General features: G+C 44.9%; 1 protein-coding gene across 1 annotated transcript in view; it reads left to right on the top strand.

Annotated features, from left to right (window-relative positions):
- stau2 (staufen double-stranded RNA binding protein 2) overlaps positions 1-24056 on the top strand; it is a 149518-nt gene that overhangs the window by 106338 nt on the left and 19124 nt on the right. Inside the window, exon 12 of the mRNA XM_079489301.1 lies at positions 794-907. Within this exon, the coding sequence (XP_079345427.1) occupies positions 794-907 (114 nt within the window). The remainder of the gene's footprint in view (positions 1-793; positions 908-24056) is intronic.

Below are 24056 nucleotides of genomic sequence, written 5' to 3'. Positions count from 1 at the left end.
GTTGGTTTTCTCCACTTAAAGCACGGCTTATTGTGCAACCCTTGTTACACTTGAGGCTCTCTGCATCATTGGCTGTTCTCTCCTTTTGTTCTGCAAGTGCCATTTATTAAGGTGTCTGCAGCTGCAGCCCGGGCAAGAAGTAGGCCAGGCGAAACACCACAGCGAATGTACGTACGTGCACAATATGACACTCTTGGCCATATAGCGCACGCGCACAGCGAGAGCCAGTGAGAAGTAGGGCAGAAAGGCATGCAGCAGCAGTGTATTACCCAAGCCCTTGGATGTGAGGAGCAGATTGTCCCCTAGGACCATCATGTCATAACATGGTCTTGATTGCACAGCATTTAGGAATGCCTGCTGAGTTAACCTCTCCGTGATGAGGGGTCACCCATGATGTCACCCCACCGCAACCCCCCCCCCCCCCTCACACACACACACACACACACACACACACACACTTGCCATCTTGGAAGTGTGGGGAAAGTGGTCACAAATGCTCTTTTCTTTGATGGCAATAATACCCGCCTGCCGAGGTTTAGCTTCATCGGTTTTGTGCTCTCATGGACCAGTTTCGCAACACACACACACACACACACACACACACACACACACACACACACACACACACACACACACACACACTTGCCATCTTGGAAGTGTGGGGAAAGTGGTCACAAATGCTCTTTTGATGGCAATAATACCCGCCTAGCCGAGGTTTAGCTTAATGGGTTTTGTGCTCTCAATGTGGACCAGTTTCCTCAGGTGTTGTGTCTTCCTCCATGTCTCCCTCCAGGTCCAGTACACCGACGGGCAGAACGGCAAGGACTTTGTGACCTACCTGACCCTCTCCCCTGTGCAGATGACTTTCCATGGCACCGGGAGTACCCTCCAAGCCAGCCACGACCAGGTGAGGACCAAATGTCCCCATAAGTATAGTAGCATTTGATTATTGAGAGGAAAAGGAAAAAGATTCAGGTTAAGATTTGGCATTTAGAGCTATTTTGAATGCGTGCGTGCGTGCGTGCGTGCGTGCGTGCGTGCGTGCGTGTGTGTGTGTGTGTGTGTGTGTGCCCGGCTGCACGCACGCACAGGAGGACACTTGGGCTTAGATGAGAGAGAACATAGTCCCCACACACACACACACACCTCTATAGCCGCTGTTAGATTGATCAGTTCAGATTTTAGAAGAAACCACATCTGTGTTTAGGTTCAGCTTCCTCTGACAACATGGTGGTTCAGCCACCTGTAGTGTATATATGTACCATATTATGTGCGGGGAGTGGGGTGGGGTGCGGGCGGCGGTGGGGTGGGGGCGCCTTGTTGGCCGGGGTCTCGGCCTCTCATTAACGCGGTGGACTTGGCTCCGTGGCTTTATCATTAATCACCGTGGAAAGACCTCTCAGGACATCAAAAAAGGCGAGCTTGTCTTGGGGCTCCTGATAACAATCAGCCTTGTGCACTTCTCCCTGACAGGACTCCATTACATCTGCATTTCTCCCCCTCCCTCTCTGTCCTCCGTTGCGTCTCACTCCTTCACAGTAATTACTAGGCTACTATTCCCAAATCTGATGGGGATCGCCCAGTGTTCTTTTAATTATTTACATGGTCTCTCTCTCTCTCTCACTCAAACACACACACACACACACACACACACACACACACACACACACACACACACACACACACACACTCTCTCGCTCTTGCTCGCTCCAATGTATTCAGAAGGTGGCTCTTTGTCTTGCGTCGCCCAAGCAGAAAAGCGCTTGCTTACATTATATCATCTAAACATAGGACGCCCCTTTGTCCAGTGACATTCAAAGCGTAATTTATTTTTTAAATGCCTGGCCCCGGTCCCCCTCCTCCCCCCCCCCCCACCCTAACGGGGACAGGGACGTCTGACAGGGGGCTAGTGCCGCCGCCGCCGTTAACTAGGAGCCAAGCCGGTATAGGCCGAGGCAGCCTGTGTCCTCATAAGCTGTTGTTGCCAAGATTACTGGGGCATACATGAGGGACTGTTAGAGCAGCGCTTCTCAAAGTGCGCTCCGGGGACCTTGAAGGGGTTCCAGGGGGTCCCCAGCTACATTGGTACTTAATATAGCTTCAAAATCTGTTTAGCAACTTTTAACTAGGGTTGTCCGGTATAATTGTTTTTTTGCCGATATTCCGATATTGTCCCAACTCCTAATTTCCAATACCGATATCACCAGATACCGATATATGCAGGCTTTTTCACCAAAGGTCAACTAATTGTAAATTGGCTATAATATCAATATAATATCTAATAAATCTGATATTATACAGTGATGTTGTTAGGTTTTCAATGAAGTGAGTCCCGGGACTCACTGGTGTTCATTTGAACGAGTCCCACTAATCTTACATTAGATGTAGGCCTGTTTGACAGTGCAGAAGCATATGCATACAACATTAATGTGGGGGTCCTTGACATGAAAATGTTTGAGAACCACTTTGTTGGAGGCTCAGCACAGTGAGTGGGCGCTCACCCAACACGGTGGGTGTGCCGCCAACGCTCACACCCACCCAACACGGTGGGTGTGCCAGGCTTTTCTATGACAATGTGTGTGCGCAGACATGCGGTGGTAAATAATGTTAAAGCGACAACATCAGAGGGGGTGACGATTTGTTGACACGCAAATCAAAGCCCTCAATTGTTTGTTTGATTGATTAATTTAATATTCTATAGGTAGTACAACAGTACAACGGGTACGCCATAGAATGCCACTATTTCGACCTGTCCCTACTTTGGGCATATCATCATAGGCAAAAAAATATATATAATGTAGGTCATTCATTGACCAATGATCAAAAGGTCACGGGAAAGTGCCTATACTGACGTAACTTTCTAGGCTCCCTGGCTGTGCTAAAAAAACATAAGATGTGAAGAAAGATACAAGGTTTCTGGCCGTCAACAACGATATGCTTTATACTTAATTGAAATCTTTAACTTACATGTTAATAATGAAAGTCAGTCGGGCAGCACTGTGTATGCCTTGATCCCGCCTCTAGCTGCCGCTGATTGGCCAGGCCGTTTTGTGGCCGGGCATCAAGTCTGCCTGAGAGTTCCCAGATGGGAGCAGGAGGGGGGAACCCAGTGTACTCTCTGCTGCCCCATCTGGCGGAGTCAGGTTATAATTAGGCTGAAGCCGTGCCCAAATTTGGAGTCATATATGTCATAGTTCTGATGTCACACAGGCCGGCCCCCATGAAGTCAGAGAATCCATATTGGTCACAAAGTGGAATAACCCTCGACCTTCACATCAGTACAGAATTATCTCTTGAGTTGCAAATTAATTTCAATAGTTCCAGTGGACTTCCACATGCGTTGCCTTCAGCAGGGCAACACGCCCACATGGACAGTATACATGTATACTATATATACACACATACCTTATCTGTGTAATTAGGCCTTGTAAATGTAGTGTGTGGGGAACGGGAGATCACTGACTGTATGGAATGATAACTCTTTCCTGGATCTTGTCTCTCTCTCTCTCTCTTTCTCTCTCTCTCTCTCTCTCTCTCTCTCTCTCTCTCTCTCTCTTTTGTTTCCCTCTCTCTCTCTCTCTCTCTCACACACACACACACACACACACACACACACACACACACACACACACACCATTAATGTCCACTAGCAACCAGTCATTCTCACTATTGCTGTAGTCATGTGTGTGGGGATTTCCTCCTGCCTTGTGTCTAGTCAAATGGAGGTTTCATATCAGATCAGTCTGTGGGGGAAGCAGGTGGAGGTCCATGTGGTACTCCTGTATGATGTTGTGGCTAGAAAGCTGTGGGGAGGAGGACATCCATTTTATGGACTGCTTGTTGAAGCCAGAATCACCAAAAAAGACAATTGAAAGTGCTGAAAGGTGTTGAAAGTGCACACATCAGATTGATTGATTGATTGAACAAACACACATGTTATTAACAGTTTGCAGAATGGGTACAGTTCAGGTCAATACAAAATCTGCTAAGAGGATAAAACCAGAAAAAGCACTATGACTTGTTTATGGGCTCTCCATTTGGTAGGTCTCCAGTAGGTCTGCTATTTTTGAAAAATCGTGAAAATGTGCCTCAAACATTTAAACTCAAATCTTTGCTTCTGGGGAGGTCCCTGGAACAACATATTTTCAGATGGGGGGGTCGGCGGCATATTACATATAAGTTTTGGGGTCCTTGACATGAAATATTGAGCACCACTGATATAGAAACATGAGGTTTTCCAGAAAGAAATACATTTTAAAAAAGACATTTTTTAAATTTCGACGTCAGGCCTAAATGGGTTAAACACTGACCTATTCTGGCGGCCATAGGTGAATGGATAGAGACCCCGCCTGGGAAAGCCAAAGGTCCCAGGTTAATTTCCAGGTCTCAGCAATGCGTCTCTGAGCATCACTACAACCAACAGTTGCTCACTGCTCCTAGGAGAGGTAAAATGCAGAGGACATTTTCCTATACAGTACTACAGTATGAAATGAAATGAAATGATTACTATATTTACCCAGGGTATCTGGGCTAAGCTCAAGAACTTGTTTCCAGCCAGGTCCTGCTCATAGAACATTTCATCGTAGTGGTTCAATGCCTTGTTCAAGGGCACTTCAGCGGTGGTAATTTTAACGTGTCAGACCGCTGATTCGAACTGGCGACCTTCCGGTATCAAGACCGCTCCGCAATCCGTTCGGCCACCGCTGCCACATGTACAAAACCCCCAAGGAGTGGCACCTAACTATTACAATATTAATATTATTATTGGCATTTAGAAAATGTCAGATCTACAAGCTCACAATACGTCCCAAGCTTGTAGATCTGGACAAATGGCATCACATCTTCTCTTATGGGGGTCATTGGCACAGCACTCCGCAGCCAAATACAATTTGGTAGTCCTTGACATGAAAATATTTGAGAACCGTCCACCGGTATAGAGTGATTACTGTATACTGTACAATGCCGTTCCACCAGTGATTTAACTGGCATCATCCGACATGTTTGAAGAAATATGCAGATAATTTTTTATTTTTATTTTATCTGCATAATATTGTCCTGGGCAGTCCCTGAAGAAGGCAACTTGTTGCCGAAACGTTGGAAAAATATAAATGTGATGGCATCGTGACTACGAGCTGTGCGGCCTCTCTCCTTTCTCAGTCATAGTTTTATCTCCTGCGGTCAGCACCTCCCCACTACTGGTGTGCGCTCCTACCTTCCTGTTTGTTTGAAAATTCATTTCAAAACATGAATTCAAGACGATTTGAATTGCAAATTGAAATTGAGCAGCTAACAAAGAAGCTGGCTGGTGCTGGTGGTGACAGTGAAAACCTAATGCTAGTGTTTTAGTTGTCAGACTTTAAACACTAAGTGCCTGCATGGAGTAGTCTGTCAGCACAGCGTTAATAGTGCTCTGCTCTTTATCAAATCACGCACGCACGCATGCACACACGCGCACTCACGCACGCGCACACACATACACATGTCATGTCAGTGTTCTTCTTACCTGCCCTGATCATTCATTGGCCTTGTGCAGACATTCCTGGAGGGACTATACCTGTGTGTGTTGCGTGTGCATGTGCGTGCGTTGAGAGAGATGTACAGCTGGGTGCTCTCTGTGACCTTACGTGCCATCCACTCTGTGCCATCTGCCCAGCACATGTGAGACTGTCAACTGTGGCCTGCCACACTTCTGTCAACCCTAACCCGCCACACTTCCAGAGATACGGTGTAGATTAGATGGGGAAAAAAAGTAGGGATGCTCCCGATCCAATTCCGATCATTTTGATTTCTATTTTTCCACTTATGCCAGGGTTCCCCAATAGGCGGCCCGCGGGCCATTTGCGGCCCGCGGAGCGCCCTTTTTTTTTTTTTTTTTTTTTTGGGGGGGGGGTTCCAGATATAAATGGCATTAAATGGGGGTCAGTAGCCTATGCATGTCAAACTGGGCATCCTTTTCAAATGGGGTCTTCTCCTGAAAATGAATTTTCAGGGCAAGACCTCGACCTCACGCGTGCGGAGTCGGCCCCCAGCCTGGTACCCTAGTCAAAATATGGCCCTTGAGGAAAATTAATTGGGGAACCCTGACTTATGCCATAACACAATAGTACAATATCCAGAATCTCAGACAATATCCAGTCTAATATTATGATATGGATATAATATTGATACCAGGGATCAAGTTTTGCTCCGGATCCAATTCCGATCATTAGAAAATTACGTCATCTGCGCAGATTTCCGATCACCTGATCGTATCGTGATAACCCTAGAAAAAACAATCCCAACACAGAGCCACCTCAGGTTCCGTATACTAAGTCTAGACTGAGGGTTTAAGTGGATAACATATCCATACTTTTCAGCCCTAGCCTGTGATATTGTTTTGTCTCCTTATGGTTCATGGTTTACTGTATTTATTTTGAATTGTTTGTGTTTGAACGTGTCAATTATTTGCCTGTTAGTGATAGAGATGCCGTGATCTTCGCAAGCTTTCTGATTCTTGGTTATGAAAATCCCTAGAAATCTAATTTCTTTCCAAAAAATGTTTAGTAATTAAACACTTCTTGGAAACAGATTTGTGGCTGGATTGAAGCCATTGTGCAAACTGCAAAGCACTGCGGTCTGGCTGCTCACACTGACTGCTTAAATAGTGAAAATAGCTGATCTATAAGCTCTGCTATTTTCACTACTTTTGTGTGGCACTCGTATTATTGTGTGATAAAATGGGGCATTCATTTACAAAGGTTTTCCGAAGATTTGTTCGATTACTGTACCCTTGGAAGAAGGGAGTCATTGTTTATCCTTTCTGTAATCAGCACATTTTCTAAAGATTGAGACTTAAATAATAAATATATATTTCATATTTTATATGGCAGTGGTTCTCAACCTCTTTCTGGATCACTACCCCACTTGAAAATATTGAAAGCATTTTGCGGCCCACCCGTCTGACCACCTTCGGCTGCCACCACGTCAATTGTTGGGCCAAGTGTTGGGCCACGTGCATTTTCAGAGCATGTTTATTTTAATTTAGTTTGTTGTGAGACCTTGTTGTCTGGGGAACCGCTCTAGTTTGTGGCCACACCGCTATTATTGACGTTTCTCTGTCAGAAGGCCACGACGACACAGGGATATATTTAGCCCTTGTTTTTTTTTTTCATGTGAAGGCCCTTGTGGTACTTTTTTTTTTTTTTAGATTGGTGTGATTTCTGTGTTTGTTCTGCAGAGCTGAAGTAAGTGCCTTGGCAGCTCTTTAGTGGCAGCAATGGTTGGTGGCGCTCCGGGGGTCGGGGCCCCGTGAGGTGTCGCTGGCACCAACATGGATGGCCCACAATCGAAAATGACAGGGCGACTGTTGTCTGCCACAGGGGGGAGTGTGTGTGTGTGTGTGTGTGTGTGTGTGTGTGTGTGTGTGTGTGTGTGTGTGTGTGTGTGTGTGTGTGTGTGTGTGTGTGTGTGTGTGTGTGTGTGTGTGTGTGTGTGTGTGTGTGTGTGTGTGTGTCTCTCTCTCTCTCTCTCTCTCTCTCTGTGTGTGTGTGTGTGTGTGTGTGTGTGTGTGTGTGTGTGTGTGTGTGTGTGTGTGTGTGTGTGTGTGTGTGTGTGTGTGTGTGTGTGTGTGTGTGTGTGTGTGTGTGTGTGTGTGTGTGTGTGTGTGTGTCTCTCTCTCTCTCTCTCTGTGTGTGTGTGTGTGTGTGTGTGTGTGTGTGTGTGTGTGTGTGTGTGTGTGTGTGTGTGTGTGTGTGTGTGTGTGTGTGTGTGTGTGTGTGTGTGTGTGTGTGTGTGTGTGTGTGTGTGTGTGTGTGCACGTGCGTGTGCGTGGTTAGTTTGCGTGCAGTGCTGTCCTCAGCTGAGCCACAGCAGAGTCCCAAAGGCCATGTCTTGCCTGCAGCCCAAGTAACTGATCAGATATGGCATCTTGAAAACAGTATCAGGAATCAGGATTAAGATGTGTTCTTAGATGTGTTCACATTTACAATGTCGTGGTTTTGTATGGCTTTGTAGGATTGTTGGAGGGTGTACAGTGAAGAAAGCCCCCCCTCCCCCCCCCAAAAAACTACATTGTTGGTCAAAAACAAAAGCAGAATTAAAACCGGTCGGTGCCTCTGCAATTAATTTGGCATCAGACCTGGCTCCCTCCGGGGTGCATCAGACCTGGCTCCCTCCGGGGTGCATGCTTGTTTTCTGCCAGCAGAGTTCAGATGAGGGAAGGAAGGACTGGGGCTATTTGGGGTGGTGATGGAAGACGGGTGGCAGCCAGGGACCTCTTTACACATTCTGCACATTCCTCCGAGTCCTCAGGTCCATGAGTGTTGGGCGGAAGGAGTATAGGACGAAGGCTCTACGTCCTCCCGGTAGGGGCTCCTCACTGGCAAGTGAGTCAGTAGGATATATACGACAGCAGTGACAACACAGAAATGTGTCTGTGGAGGAGGAATCTATTGGCATGACGACTAAATTGGGGAGAAAAAGGGTGTAAAAATTGTCTAAGAATTGGCTACCGGTGTGTGTATGTACTATATATATATATATATATGCAGACCAAAGAAAACTATCCCTTAGAGAAGGAAGGGACCACACACTCCAAAGACGCTCTGACAAGATTAGATTTGCTTCATTGCTGTTTTATTGCATCTCCCCCACCTGGATGTGCACGAAAGCTATTTTCTGTGTATGTATATATATATATACTGTATATGTGTGTGTACAGTATATATACTACTAGCCTACTGTACATAGCCACAAGGGTCCAATAGTGTGTCATATGACGCACATTTTTCCACCAGCTCATGTCAGCGGGGACATCCGTGTAACGTCCCAGATGTTTAGGACTGAGCATGCTTAAAATGCACTGCCAGCGGTATAGTATCAACTTAACCCATTCTGACCTGAGATCAGATTCAAAAAATGTCTTCTACATCCTGACAGTTTTCTGAAAAAGCTATGTTTCTATGTCAGTCGTTCTTCGATTTTTCAAAAATAGCAGATCTACAAGCTCGTAGCACGCCACTCGGTGGCGCGCTATGAGCTTGTAGATCTGCTATTTTTCAATAGCTAACACCAAAAGGGGTTCCCGCCCAAAATGGGTTAAAGGTCTTCATGTGTATTTGGCTGCTTACCCCCCATCTGAATAGGTTTTGTGCCAGGGACCCCCAGAAGACAATTTATATTTATATATAAAAAAAACATCTAATATTTTCAATATTGTTAAAAAATGTTCAAAAATGGCAGAATTAGAAGATTGCAGCGCCACCATGGACCCCTGGTGGTCCCCGGACCCCACTTTGAGAGCCACTGCATTAGATCAGGGGTTCTCAACGTTTTTGGCCGGGGACCCCCGAAAATGCTTTGGCAACGTCTCGGGACCCCCGCCCTGCCCCCTCCCGACCCCCAATATAAATTGACTGCTACAATAACCTTAATAATAGAGACAATACACCATAAATAAATACTGAAACCATTAGGGAAGGTGTATGCATGTACTATGTGTACTATATGTAAACTCTTCATTTCCACTTTCAAGCCATTCAGTTGCAAAAACAAAACAAAAAAAATATTTTTTTTTAAATTTATTTGGGGACCCCCCAACATAATTTGGCGACCCCCCGAGGGGTCGCGACCCACGGGTTGAGAACCCCTGCATTAGATCATTATTGTTATAATGCCTTGTATTCAGTGCAGCCCTGTGTTGCTCTTGCGTGTCTGCAGCCACTAAACTGTAATGTAATTACCAGTCGACACGGGCGGATATGCGGACGCGACAAGAATAATCAGGCCTTAGGCTGTTTTGTTTGGCATTTGATGCGTCGACATTTCAGAGTGACTGCCTCGACACGAGAAATGCATTGAAGATGGGAGGGAGGTAAACGAGAGAGAGTGAGAATTCCTGCACTATCTGCACCACTTTCTCAGTCTCAGTACAATAAGGTGAATTCACCTTCCACAGTCACTGCCACTCAGGTGTGGAATGCCCTGCCCCCTTCCCTCAAAACAAGCAAATCACTTTCCTTTAAAAAAGGTCTGAAAATTCACCTGTCACTGTACTGTCACCAGGTCAAAGGGAGAGAAGGTGATTGCCCCACCTTTTTATCCCAACCCCCCTTTCAATTATTGTTTTCTATTCAAACCAGTACATAGATTTACTGTTTCTCAATTGTTGTCATTGTTGTTATTGTGAGTGAATGCGTGGGACCCGAATGGAAACAAGACCGCAAGGTCTTTCTACTGTGCTGTCCTTTTGGACCAATGTGCTTGACTGTACCATGTACTGTTCTCATTGTATTGTATTAATACAATTATCAATCAATCATAACATAAGCATACAGTTTTGAGAAATTGCTGCTATACTTGTTTTTACCATTGTTTACACACACACACACACACACACACACACACACACACACACACACACACACACACACACACACACACACTTAAACACATTTTGTACCTACTTGACTGGAAGAGAGATGATGAGATGTCCTTATTCTAGTAGGGCTATAATACCCTTAACTTTCATACATGTACATTCAATTTACGGTTTGTTTTATTTGACACTTGCTTTGGCAATGCAAACGTATGTTTCCTCATGACAATGAAGCCCCCTTTGAATTGGCAAAATTGAAAATTGAGAGGGATTGAGAGGGAGAGAGAGAGAGAGAGGATAGGGGAGAGAGAGAGAGGATAGGGGGGGGAGAGAGGATAGGGGGGGGAGAGAGGATAGGAGAGAGAGAGAGAGGATAGGGGAGAGAGAGAGAGGATAGGGGGAAGGAGAGGATAGGAGAGAGAGAGAGAGAGGATAGGGGGGAGAGAGAGAGAGGATAGGGGAGAGAGAGAGAGGATAGGGGAGAGAGAGAGAGAGGATAGGGGAGAGAGAGAGAGGATAGGGGAGAGAGAGAGAGAGAGAGAGGGAAGATTAGGAGGGAGACACCTGTTGAGAGTGTGTGATGCGTGAAGGGGGGGTCTTAGCAGAGGTAGGACAGACAGGACTGATTCATTCATCATGGTCTGGTGACTTCTGGGATGATCTTCAGAGATACCCCGTGGAGCAGGAGGAGAGGGTGGTTCTAAAAGGGTGGGCTTTTAAAGTCCTCATCGCGGCCGGAGGACAGACGCCCACCGCCCCCCCTCCCCCCCAGACACGGCCACTCTCAGGGGGGTCCCATTGCAGCGTTACCCCACCGGGCAGGCAGCTGTCGGACAGCGTCTTCTGCTTCGATCCTGTCTGTCTTTACGTGTCAGAGTGTTGTGTAACCTAACGTAGCACCTGGACACGTACTAAATCACTCTATGTATGTAGAGAAAACATGGGAATCGCGAGAGAAACGAGCAGCCCATAACAATCCCAAAAGAAGCGACTGTAGGCCACATAAGCATCTGCTAAATGCCTCGTATGCCTGTCTATTTTCAAAAGAATCTCACAAAGTCTCCTAAAATAAGCGGACATGGAAACAGTCGTGCTTTGGCAGTTTGGCCTTGTGATGATCTTGTCTCTTTCTGTCATAGTGACATTGTTCTGCATCAGATCATATGTCCCTATCCAAATCAGGTTCTCCAATAGCCTCTTCTGTTTTTGGGGGGTTTTTGCGTGCTGTGTGGGTGTCTTTATATGCCAGTATTGACCTACAGCTTGACTGTGAGCATGGCAAGCCTAACAGGCTTGATAGATTTTTCTTAAAATAGCAGATTTGCGACCTTGTAGATTGGTTATTTTAGGTGCGTGACACTGACGCTAAACTATGTATAGCCCTTAAGAATAATCTTTTTAAGCGAGCGACAAATGGGAGTACATGTTAGTTTGCCATTAACCAGATTAGGGGGCCTTAAGCATGCCCTCTAAAATGACATGGATTGAAAAGGCCTTGTCTGCACTTGTCTCACACCTGGGTGTTTTGATTCAGCTTACCTGTGGTGTCATTTGCAGCAGAATGGCATTGGGGTAATGTGTCTGACTTTTTTTGAGTGGTGCAACCACTCCAAGGAACAGCAATGTCCGTGTTCACCTACCTATGTGACTCGTGTTAACCTATGTGACTCGTGTTAATGTGTGTGACTCATGTGTGACTCATGAGTACCAGTAGGGGCGCTGTTGTGCCAGAGACAGAGAGAGAGTATTGCACTGTTGCCTGCTAATGAGAGAGAGAGAGGGGGGGGGGGGGGGGGAGTTGCACCACTCAGTTCACACGGGTGTGATTTTTTCTTCTTCTATTTGGTAATGCCTTTTATGCCTTTGTTGATAGGACAGTAGGCTGACAGGAAAGGGGGGAGAGATGGGGAGTGACACGCAGCAAATGCTGTCAGGATCGTTGCATTTGCAGCCTATAGGTGCCCGGATCACTACGTCCCGGGCCTGATATGAAGTTTTTTGAAACAAATGGCACTCTTTCAGCGTTTTTGCAGTCACCTTTTGGGACATAATACCCCCCACCACCACCACCACCACATCCTCACCCACTCACACTGCTTACCGACACCCTAGCTCAGGGGTGGGCAACTGGCGGCCCCCACCTTCACTTAATGTGGCCCTCAGGTTAATGTCAGAATACTGATATAATATTGGTTTCAGCTGGTACAATTCCACAACATGCAAACATGACCCGCTTTAATTACTTCAGTCTAAATTAGTAGCGCATTGCTCAACACAAGAAATTACATTAAAATGTAAATTTTCAGGATTCCAATTCAAAAATAGCAAAAAATTATTCAAGATTTTAATTCGAATATAGCAAAAATCGCTGATCTACAAGCTCAAAACGCGTCGCAGCGCAACGCGTTTTGAGCTTGTAGATCGGCTATTTTTGCTACGACGTATATATGGCCCTAGGGAGTGAGTGTGGAAATATAGTGGCCCTCTCCATCGTCAAAGTTGCCCACCCCTGCCCTAGCTCCTCCCGCCCTGGAGAGGAGCGGCGTGTCCGCGGGGAGGTGATCCGTCATTCTGGCCTGTCCTCCTCAGGAAACACCTTTCAGAGGAGCAGATTAGGAGGTGACGCGAGAGTGGAAGAGCACTGAAAGAATGATGGAGGAGGGAGAGAGAGGGAGAGCTGGAATAGCAAACGACAGGGAGAGAGAGAGAGAGGGACGAGGCTCTGTGAAGAAAATAATTGAGTGCGCATGTGAGGGAGATTGACAGTAGACAAGATGAATGGATCTGTGGGCATAGTCCCAGTAGCTGCCCTAGCTGTCCCGTATTTGCTGTGGTCCTCCACCCTTTTAATTGCATACACCCCCCAGTTTGGTATTCAGATTAGACCACAGAGTCCCATAACTGAGAGTGTACAAATGGAGCCAAACTTATGAGTACATTTACACGCTCTCTACCACACACACACGCCCACACACACACACACACAGACACACGCACACACACACGCACACGCGCACACACTGAGTATAAATCATGGAATTAAGGAATCGTGTGCGTATGTGACACAAATCCACAATGGGCTTTTAATTATGTTTTATCATGCAAAAAAAAAAAAAAAAAAGCAGCAGGATACTATAGCATACCATGATTATCTCCTCTGCCAACATCTTTACTGAGGGAATTTAATCTCGTGAGGCTGGGATATGGGTTTCTCACTGCAAGTCATCCGAAGCCAGAAGACGTTGTGAAAACTCCGTCGAGTCCCTTTGCTGCCTGTGACCCACCAGGCTGATGTTCGGAGCTGAGCTTGTTGTGTAACGCCCCGTGATATGTGCGAGTCTTGCCTCAATGCAGCATGACAGAGTGCTTGGATCCGTGTCATGTTTCACGAGCAGTGTGAATTACCATTAATACAGACCTCCCATCTTTCTGGAATCAGGCAGGCGGCTCACCGTTCCAAGGGGATGTCACAATTGGCCCAAATTACGTGTGTGTGTGTGTGTGTGTGTGTGTGTGTGTGTGTGTGTGTGTGTGTGTGTGTGTGTGTGCGTGTGCGTGTGCGTGTGTCGCTTGGAAAAGAAAGTCACATTTCAAAAAGTCAATCCGGGAATTAGGATTTAGGGCAGTTTGTCCCGACCTCAAATAAACAAGGAAGCATACGTCACTTGTTTGTTTACTCTGTGGCTGCTGCTGTGTTTCACTGCACCCTACAGCGGATACATTATTGTGTCGTAAATGACGTGTTGCTCAAAGTCAGGGAATCCTCTATATCGGTTCTCATCTTCTCAAACCTTTTCATTTCAAGGACGGACCCCCATATCTGTCAGAGTTACAGACCTGTAAGGGTTCGTTTTGGAACCCTGTCAAGGAACCCAGAGGGTCCCTGAACCCCACTTTGAACACCACTTATCGAAATGTGAAAGTGTCTGCAGTCCCACCAGTTATGTGTAATGCTTTGAAATGATGCTTGCCTGCACAGGAAATAAACAAGGCACGTCAAATGCGTAAGAGAAAACCCAACGGCTAAGGGTTAAGGCTAACGGATAGGCTAACTGCAGTGACGCATCTTTACAAGCCGATATGGTTTGAATTTCATCTTGAGGAGCTTAAGGTCTTATCTAACTAAACCACATGGAGCGTTTTATTACAAACATAATCTAGTGGCTGGAACAAGGAAGATGGGCTCAAAAGCATGCTACTGCTAATAGCATGTTAGCCATTTGCTGGAATGTAACCAGTCACCACACGGTGTCGCCAAAGCAAAGCAAAGTTCTTTGTTTACCCAGGGTGAATGGACTAAGCTCGAGATGCTTGTTTACAGCCAGACCCTGCTCATAGAACATTTCATGGTAGGGGTTCAATGCCTTGCTCAAGGGCACTTCAGCGGTGGTATCTTTAATGTGCCGGTCCGGGGATTCGAACTGGCGACCTTCCGATAACAAGACCGTTCCGCAAACCGTTCGGCCACCGCTGCCCCTCTGCCACCGCCAAACTAACAAAGTGCAGATCTTCAGGATTAACATTTTAAACATTCTTAAATTTAACATTTTGTTATTTTGTTTCATTTTATCCATAAAATGCCGATCCGTGCTTAACCCCGTCCAAAGAACACTTTGTTTTCAAACGAGATTTCTTGCAAAACTATCGGCTGGATTGCCATGAAATTTTGCATTATGAATTTATGTTCCCCCAGATGATAACCCCTACTGATTTGGGTAATCCCGTGACCGTGGCCTCTAATTCTCATCTTTGCACAGGATATCTCATTAGCATAAGTGGATTGCAGGATGAGCCCTACTCATTTTAGTGGCCGCATGGTCTTGCCTTTAGCTAGCGCTACCCTTCTGCCAAAATGTGGCCGTAATGAGCAGTATAATCTTTACATTCATGAGTGGTAAAACTCCTGTTTTCATAAATTCACAGATTGTTTTTAGTAATACTGTGCATGATCATGATTCATGACACTAGAGGTTCCAGTAATGAGCAGCTTGTGTTACCTCGCCCAAAATATAAATTTCTAAAGAGATCATTTATTTATAGATCATTGTCACTTTAGAATAACCTGCCTCGAAACCTCTGTTGCATTTACAGTAAATTAATGTTTAAAAAGCATCTAAAATTCCATTTGATACAGTGAAGTGTTTTCACGCTCTCACTTGTAATCTTAGCAATTTTTATTTCTATTTTATCCGAACTAATGTAAGTTGAATACTGACTTTTTAACAAATGTGTATTTGTAATTGTATGTCTACTGTAATGTTTATTCTTATGTGGACCCCAGGAAGACTAGCTGGTTGCTACAGTATGGCACCAGCTAATGGGGATCCTTAATAATCAAAATCAATCTCTACGATCTGCTATGTGGACTTTTTAGTTTTAAGCGAAAATCTTGTGTCAACTGTTGTTTGTGAGGATGCAGCATTACTTGTAAGGGGGAGACTAGTGATTATGATTATAAGGACAAAAGATGTGTGTATAAACAGTATTTCATGTTGTTTTCTCTCAACACTTACTGCCCAACCCCACTGTAATTGTTTTAATGCAAGCATCGGTGTTACATTCATTAACACCTTCTTGCTAAGCGGAGTGAGATGTTTTGGCAGTGGCCAATAGATCTGCTATTTTTCAATAGCTAAAGCATAACAATGCTAACACCAAAAGGGGTTCCCACCCAAAATGGGTTAAGCGAAAATCTTTCAGATAAATGCATTTCCTTGACAAGTGTCAACTGTTGTTTGTGTGGATTCAGCATTTACTTGTAAGGGGGAGACTAGTGATTATGATTAAGGACAAAAGATGTGTGTATAAACAGTGTTTCATGTTGTTTTCTCTCAACACGACTTGCCCAACCCCACTGTAATTGTTTTAATGCAAGCAACGGTGTTACATTCATTAACACCTTCTTGCTAAGCGGAGTGAGATGTTTTGGCAGTGGCCACAGCCCTCTCTGCGTTGCTAGGCGCCGTGTGTGACTTCACACATGTTAGCCCCGATGGCCAAGTTTGGCACTGATAAAGAACTCAAACCAATCACACCTTCACTCATCACCCCCACGGGAGGTGTTAGCTCGCCATGCGGGCCAATTCGCTACCTGGGCCTTTGTAATGTCTGTGGGCCCATTAGCTTAATGTCATTTGATACTGAGTGATAGTCTGCCTCGCTGAAAAGGTCCCGAGATAAGAGATGGTATTTTATTTTTCTTTCCCCTCCTGCTTTATCATCGCCTGGTGATGATGACGCCTTTTATGTTGTGTGAGATGTGTCACCCATGGAGACGACATCTTTCATGATAATCATAATTATGATTTTCACTCTGCAGAGAGTTGAATGTAAAAAGCAAGGCTCACACATGTCACATGATAGTGCGTACACACCTTCGCGTTATGTCTCGTTGCTTGGAGTTTGAGTGCGAGGGGATAAAAAAAACATGATAAATGTCTACTATTTGTTTTAGTAGGTAAAAAGAGAGAATGCAACAATGGATATTCAACTGTGCCTTGTCTATTTTTCTTTTTTTACATGCATTGATGCCAGGCTCATTAATGTATGACAGATGCAGTGTATCAGTATACTGACTTTTTTGACGACACAATTATTTGTCCCAATTTTAGCATAGTCATTTATATTTATATTTATTTATCAAAAATATCGGATCTACAGTACAAGCTCACAATGCATTTTTGAGTAGGGCTTACGTGTTTTCAAATGAATTAGAATAGATTTTGCACGGTTCTTTTTTTTTTTTTTTACTTTTCTTTTATTTAAAAAAAAATTTAACAGAAATTAAACATAAATGTGAATGCAAGAAAACAAAAATGCATAACAAAAACAGAGACAATAAAAGAAATCCAAAGAAAAACAGCTTGACAAACTTCAAAAATACAGCATTTTTCAAACGGTACAAGGCAAGGCAGGGAACAGCAGTATACATGACTCATAATATACAGCAGATATATAACATTCATTGTCACAAGCCGATTTTGTACGTTTCTATTATAAACATCAGTCAAAGCATCAGTAATCGGCATCGGACTGCAGCGTAGGCCGGGCTCTAACGTGCATGCTGTTGAAGGAGAGGCTCGGTCTCCTGTTCCACGGCTCGCCTTAAGAACTCCACCTGTAGACACACCGCACCGATAAAGCACAGAACCACAAACCCACATTGACATTGTCAGTCTCGTCCAGCCTAGGGGAGGGACACAATGCACTAAATATCTTTTGTGCAAGCACTGCAATCCAACTCTTAGAGGGGAGTTGAAATGGCCCTTTAACTTGATATGTGACACACGTCTTGCGGTTAAGAGCTTCTAAGTATTAATCATCATGGAGTGCTCCAACTGCAAATCACACTCTGACAGTAATTGCAGACGTACACTCTCCCCTCTCCGACGCGCGCACACGTCCATGCTCACGCACGCACGCGCACGCGTACACACACAAGTCACAAATAGACGCTACAACAATGAACGGTATTGTTTGTGATAATTATCCTCTCTTGTTGCGTTCCAGGCTCTAATGAAAGTGGATCTTCCTGATGCTTAAGATTTATTCATTTGTAAAAGTTGTTTTTGATTTCCCTCGTACACAATATGATTAGAGGATGTCTTGCCCAAATTACATGCTATCATTCACTTCTCTCTGACAGGACTATAACTATACAAGATCAAGGTCTCTCTCTCTCTCTCTCTCTCTCTCTCTCTCCCTCTCTCTCTCTCTCTGCTTAGTATTGTGACCTTGGGAAACAACATTTGCATCGCAGACTTATTATTTTTCTTCTCAACCACCTCCGGAGAGGTCTTCGTGTAAGATGAGAAAGAGGTCAGCCTCATCGTGTCGCCAACCATAGAACTCGTCTCCTGTTGTGACGACGACCTGATAGATCACCTGGTTAGGGGCTTAGGGCGCCATAGCACATGGGTGCAGATTCACAGAATACCTTCTACATAGAGAGTGACCATGTTTTCAAAACACCCAAACCAGAGCCCCTAATCATGTACTGTAAAATAGCTCAAGCTCACAACGCATCACATTGTGAGCTTGTAGATGTGCTTTTCATCCGGATGGGGCGCAATCATTTTAGCACTGAGTGAGCACACATAGCGACTCCACCTTTCAACATAACAGAACATGATAAATGTCCTCAAATATTATTTTATTATTGTGTTTTTATTTTACTTGTGGTGGAAAAACCGAGACATTTTAGTGTTTTTAAGATATCTGTCGGCATCTCAAGAGTCCCAGCTTGACACCGGGACAATCCCAGCCAAACCGAGACGTCTGGTCACTGTACAGTGTGTTCCTGCTGCCACTCATGGCTGCTCCGACCTTTTGTGTCGTTTCCCCCCCATGCCCCCCGTCTGCATTTCCTGTCTCTCTCTTCACTGTGTCTGTCTGAATAAAACATAAAAATGCCACACAAAAAAAAAATCTAAAAAAAAAAATGAAGAGGGGGAAAAAAATCAAGGTCTCCCTTGTGTTCCCTGCCCTCAGTCATGAATCAAATCCCCAAACGGGTGTACCTTCCTTCCCCAAGGCCAGCTGTAGTCTTATACTGTATATAGCGCCATGTAAAGACCCTCGGGACGGTGGGCGGTCGTTAATGTCCCATGTCATGAACAGTGCTGCTGTGTAGCAGAGCAAAGAGTTATGGAGATGAGCGTTGCGACCGGGGAATGTTTTTCTGTCTGTCTGGAGTTACCCCCCCCCCTCTCTTTCCTCTCATCTGGACATTAACCACTTAAACCCACTTTGTTGACCCCCCCCCCCCCCAGTCTGGTCTGTACTTGGCCCTCTCCTTTTTTCCCTCTTTACAACAAAACTCTTAGCTGAAAATAGCCGAGCTCACAACACGCCGCAACACGATGCGTTGTGAGCTTCTAGGAAATCATAGGAAACTAAAAAACTAAAGTGTTAAAATGGTTCCGCGATCCAGAAATGGGTCCCGACCCACTGTTTGGGACCCCCTGCGCTAGGGTTCATGTGGTTAATGTGTTCTCAGGCCTCAGAGGCCAGACATCGTGAAACACCCGCGACAGCGGCCTCTTCGGGGGTTAACACCGATTACGACCAAGGTGTCACACACTCCCGCGGTTTAAGTAAACACAGGCGTCTTAGCTTTTTTTCCCACTTTGTGTGTGTGTGTGTGTGTGTGTGTGTGTGTGTGTGTGTGTGTGTGTGTGTGTGTGTGTGTGTGTGTGTGTGTGTGTGTGTGTGTGTGTGTGTGTGTGTGTGTGTGTGTGTGTGTGTGTGTGTGTGTGTGTGTGTGTGTGCGCCTCCCACCCACCACTAAAGGTGTCAATATACAATCCCTCCAGATCTCTGTAAATGAGGTCAGAAGTGATACCTTTGCTTTCTGCTTTGCATGCTAATGCAGTTCCACCTTTTGCATTTCAAGGAGATAGGCAAAAGATTAAGCCAACCATGCTGTCACAATCTAAATGCGAGAGGAAATAAATTAGATGTGAGTGTGAAACAAGAGATGTTTGGCACATTTTTTTTCAGAGTCAGATTAACTTCCCTTTTGCATGTCGCGGCTGGTTGAGGAAAAGACAGGCCCACACAGTCCTGTTTTATGTGACAGCTATTATCTCAGGTTTAGAGATTAGGAATGATTTAGGAAGGAATTAACACAGAATTTGATCTAGTGATACGGAAGAGAGTGTCACATTATGCCGCTCCGATGTGCGTTGTTAGTCTGTGTGTCTTAAAATACACACTAGATTACATGATAGCAATTACTTTGGGCATTCCTCAAGGTTATATTCAAGGACTACTGCTTTTGTCACTGAGCTAGCATTGATTGATTGATTGAAATATTTATTAACAGTTTGCAGAATTACAGTACATTTCAAGCACAAACTCAATACAAAGGCTGTTAACTGTGAGTGGACGACCCAATTAAGCATTACACTTGTTTACAAGAGGGTCCACCATGTTCAATTCATCAAAACATTTAGAGACGTACAAATAGACACTTCTATATAGACAAAGAACAGAACAGGAATTCATCATAATGGAGGTAAAAAGGGAAAAGAAACATATACAGTGAGGGAAAAAGGGGGGTAGCAGTTCAAGTGATGTGATGTCGCATTAATAGAATTTGTGCTTTTTAATTTTCCTCCTATAAGATTGTTGTTATTTGTTGCTATCATCCTGTGGTAGGGCTGGGCAATATGACATAAAATCTATATCTTGATTACAATTAATTAATACAATTAATGAAAATAGCAGATCTACAAGCTCACAACGGGTCACGATGTAAGATGGATATTTTGTCATTGAACACAAGTGTAAACGAAATGTAGATGTGAGCTTGTAGATCGGCTTTTTCACCTTTCTTTTTTACGCCACCATTGTACAATTAAGCATAATACATGGTTAAGTGGCTAGTTTATATGTAAATATTTTGGATTTAGCAAGGATGCTAATTTCCATCCGTAGTCCCAAAACAAAAAGAAAACAGGCAACAAAACAAAAAGAGTACATAAACATTACCAAGGGGCTACAAACGGAGAGAAAAAAACAACAGTAAAAAGGCCACGTAATGACATAAAAATACAAGACAAAATGCAAGACACTCAAGAAAACTAATAAAACCTATAGCCTATTAAAAACGTCCCAGCTCCGCATCAGAGCCTTCTTGGCATGGTTGTGTCACCGGTCACTGGAGGTGTACTGTGGCCAGTGGCGGGTGGCTCCACACCGGGGCGGTGCCGGCCGTCCCGGGGGGATGGTGGTGATGTAGCCTGGGCACCATTTCATTTCGGTATATGATCCGGGCAGGAGCGGATGATATCGTTATGTTGTAGTATTGTTTTGTAGTCGACAGGCAGGAACAACAAACCCGAACTTCCTTTTCCCTCAAACCGATTTTTCTCAATAAAAGCTGCAGGCTACGAGAGCTTTTATTGTTATTCTTCCGGTTTGAGGGGAAAGGAAGTTTGTGTTTGTTGTTCCTGCCTGTCGACTACAAAACAATACTACAACATGACGTAACGATATCATCCGCTCCCGCCCGGATCATATACCGAAATGAAACAGAGACCAGGCTTTCCTCCGTGGTGGTGGAAAGCCTGGTGGGCGAGGTTAGTGGTGATGTAGGCCCGCCGTCCAGTGGCCCCAGCTCCGCACCAGACATTCTGGGCATGGTGGTGTCCCCGGTCCCTGACGGTGTGGTGTGGCTGGCGCCCGACATCATGATGCTGCAGCAGCCGTGCCAACAGATATGTTGCTTCATAAGTTTGGTGGCCAGGTTAACTCCACACTGCCGTGTGGAGTTGGTTAGAGTTGGTTAGCTATGTTATCACAGTTGTTTGGTTTAGCATAGTAGCCACGCTAGCATGCTCTGGTGTTGTTACGGGTCCAGAACCCTCAGTGCTCCGACGTCCCGTGGAGCTCCTCTGTTGATGGTAGATGGTAGCAGTCGGGTGGCTCATCTGACCGCCTCCGAGTGTGTGGTCCTCCCCGGCCAGTCCAGCGTTTCTGGACGCAGAGAAGAGGTTGGCGGTGGTGGCCGTAGTGGTGCACACACCGCCGTTTCACTCCAGTATATGTGATTGTGACCTACCCGTTTGGCTGTCAACAGACTAATCAATTTAGTTGATTATAAAAAACAAATCAATTAGAACGTTTTGTTTATGTGTGTATATATAATATAGAAAGAAAAACCCCCCAATCGTTTAAGATTATTGGTTCTAAATGTCGGTTTTGATATATTTCCGGTTAAGTGTGCTCACCATCGCTTGAATGATGCTGGTGTGGTTGACATCATTATGTAGCAAAACCTTTAGTCAGGAAAAACATTCCTTTTCTTAAATCCCATATGTTATTCATCTGGCTTTGTTATGAATGGGCAGACAAAATGAGAACCACAGAATGTCATTATCTCAACAATCACATATACGTCTGTAGTATACATGCTTCAATTTACCATTAAGTCTGGGGAAATTATGTTTTGATTGCAATTCCATAGATGCATATGTACATGCGCTTGAGTTGAGAGCAGCATTTCTTTTCTCTCCTTACACACACATACTTGTATGCACATACGCACACTGTACTCGCACACAACACTGTTTTATAGAGTGATGCTTTAATGACTTTGAGGAACATTGTTTTCCCAGAATGTTGTGATTTCTGCGTGAATGCTTTTACGTGAGAGGTCTTAATTCCAGGGCATATACTTATTAGATCAACATTTTGTTGAGGGGCCCTTTTTTTGTCCTATGGCACATGTGTTCTGCTTCCCTGGTTTGGTTTCCCCCTCGGTCCATTTTCATTCTCGTCTTCGTCTCGCGTACTCATCCGTACTCTACTATCCTGAGTACTTCTTCCATCACTGCTCTCTCTCTCTCTCTCTCTCTCTCTCTCTCCTTAATTCTTCTTTGTGTCATACCCCTGCCCCCCCCCCAGTCCCTCCCGTCCTCGTTCCCTGGTGTCTAGTGAGTAAACGTGGAACCGTGTGAGCCATACGAGGAGCACTTTGAAATGAGACATGGGGCTCTGGGACATCACAGAAGATGCTAGGCACTCTCCACGAAGCCCCGCTTGATTTATAAGAGAGCAGGGAGAGAGGGGGAATGTTTCCAGAGGCGCACAAGGCCACAAAGGTCCTCCATTAGTACCCCGACCCCTGATTCATGGGACCAAACCACTGCAATGGGCAGAGAGGGAGGAGAAGAATGGGAGAGGGATGGATGGATGGATGGCGGACATTGGGGGGTAGTGTGTGGACAGAAGGGGGTCTTTCTCTTTTTACTTCCAAAAAGTCTGCTATTTACATTTCCAGCACAGAGAGAGCAGCAGAAAGGAGATACCCTCGCCCCAGTCATTTGTCAGCGGCCTGTGGTCTACGGACGTTAATGGTCCCAGGGTTTGTACCTGGTGTTTTCTTTAGCTCTGCACCTGGCTGGCTGCTACCTTTTTTCTTTTTTTTGTACAATTATCCTCAAGGTTTTTTACTGTCCGCAACCTAATCCACTGCTTCTCAAACCTTTTTGTGTCAAGGACCCCCAATTTTTATGCTATATTAAAGGAGAATTCCATGCTAGAAGGCTTTCTTACCTTTCTTACCTTTCTTTGTAGTCGTTACGTCCCCACCAAAGAGGTCCAGGTGTTTTTTTGTGCAAAAACTCCTATTGGTGGTTTCCCCTACCATAAGCCCTCAATGAATTGCATTGAATTGAATGGGAATTGAATGGGGCTATGGGGTGTTGTGTTAATTCGCTTATTTCCATCGAAATAAGTAGTAAAGTGTGCCGCTTGGGATATTATTTACATTATGAAGAGAGGATATATAAAAAAAATATATAATTTTGAGCGATGGAAATAAGCGAATTAGCACAACACCCCATAGCCCCATTCAATTCAATGCAATTCATTTAGGGCTTATGGTAGGGGAAATAGCCAATAAGGAGCTTTTGCACAAAATAACACCTGGACCTCTTTGGTGGGGACGTAACAACTACACATAAATGTAAGAAAGCCTTCTAGCATGGATTTCTCCTTTAACTCATTTTAGCTGGAGACCCCCTTGAACCCCTGCCTGCCCCCCTAACTTTGACAACCACAGATCTAATTGGCTGTGTCCTAATCATGTGTTAAAGTGTGCTTTAACACATGAACACCACGGCCTGCCTGGTGTTTACTGTCTGTTTGCCATGCTGTAAAAATGTGTGAGGCGGCTTGTAAAAGAAACCCTGAC

Source organism: Electrona antarctica, assembly GCF_951216825.1.
Source record: "Electrona antarctica genome assembly, chromosome: 20".
NCBI classification, from domain to species: domain Eukaryota; kingdom Metazoa; phylum Chordata; class Actinopteri; order Myctophiformes; family Myctophidae; genus Electrona; species Electrona antarctica.
This window is presented reverse-complemented; position numbering and strand designations above follow the sequence as displayed.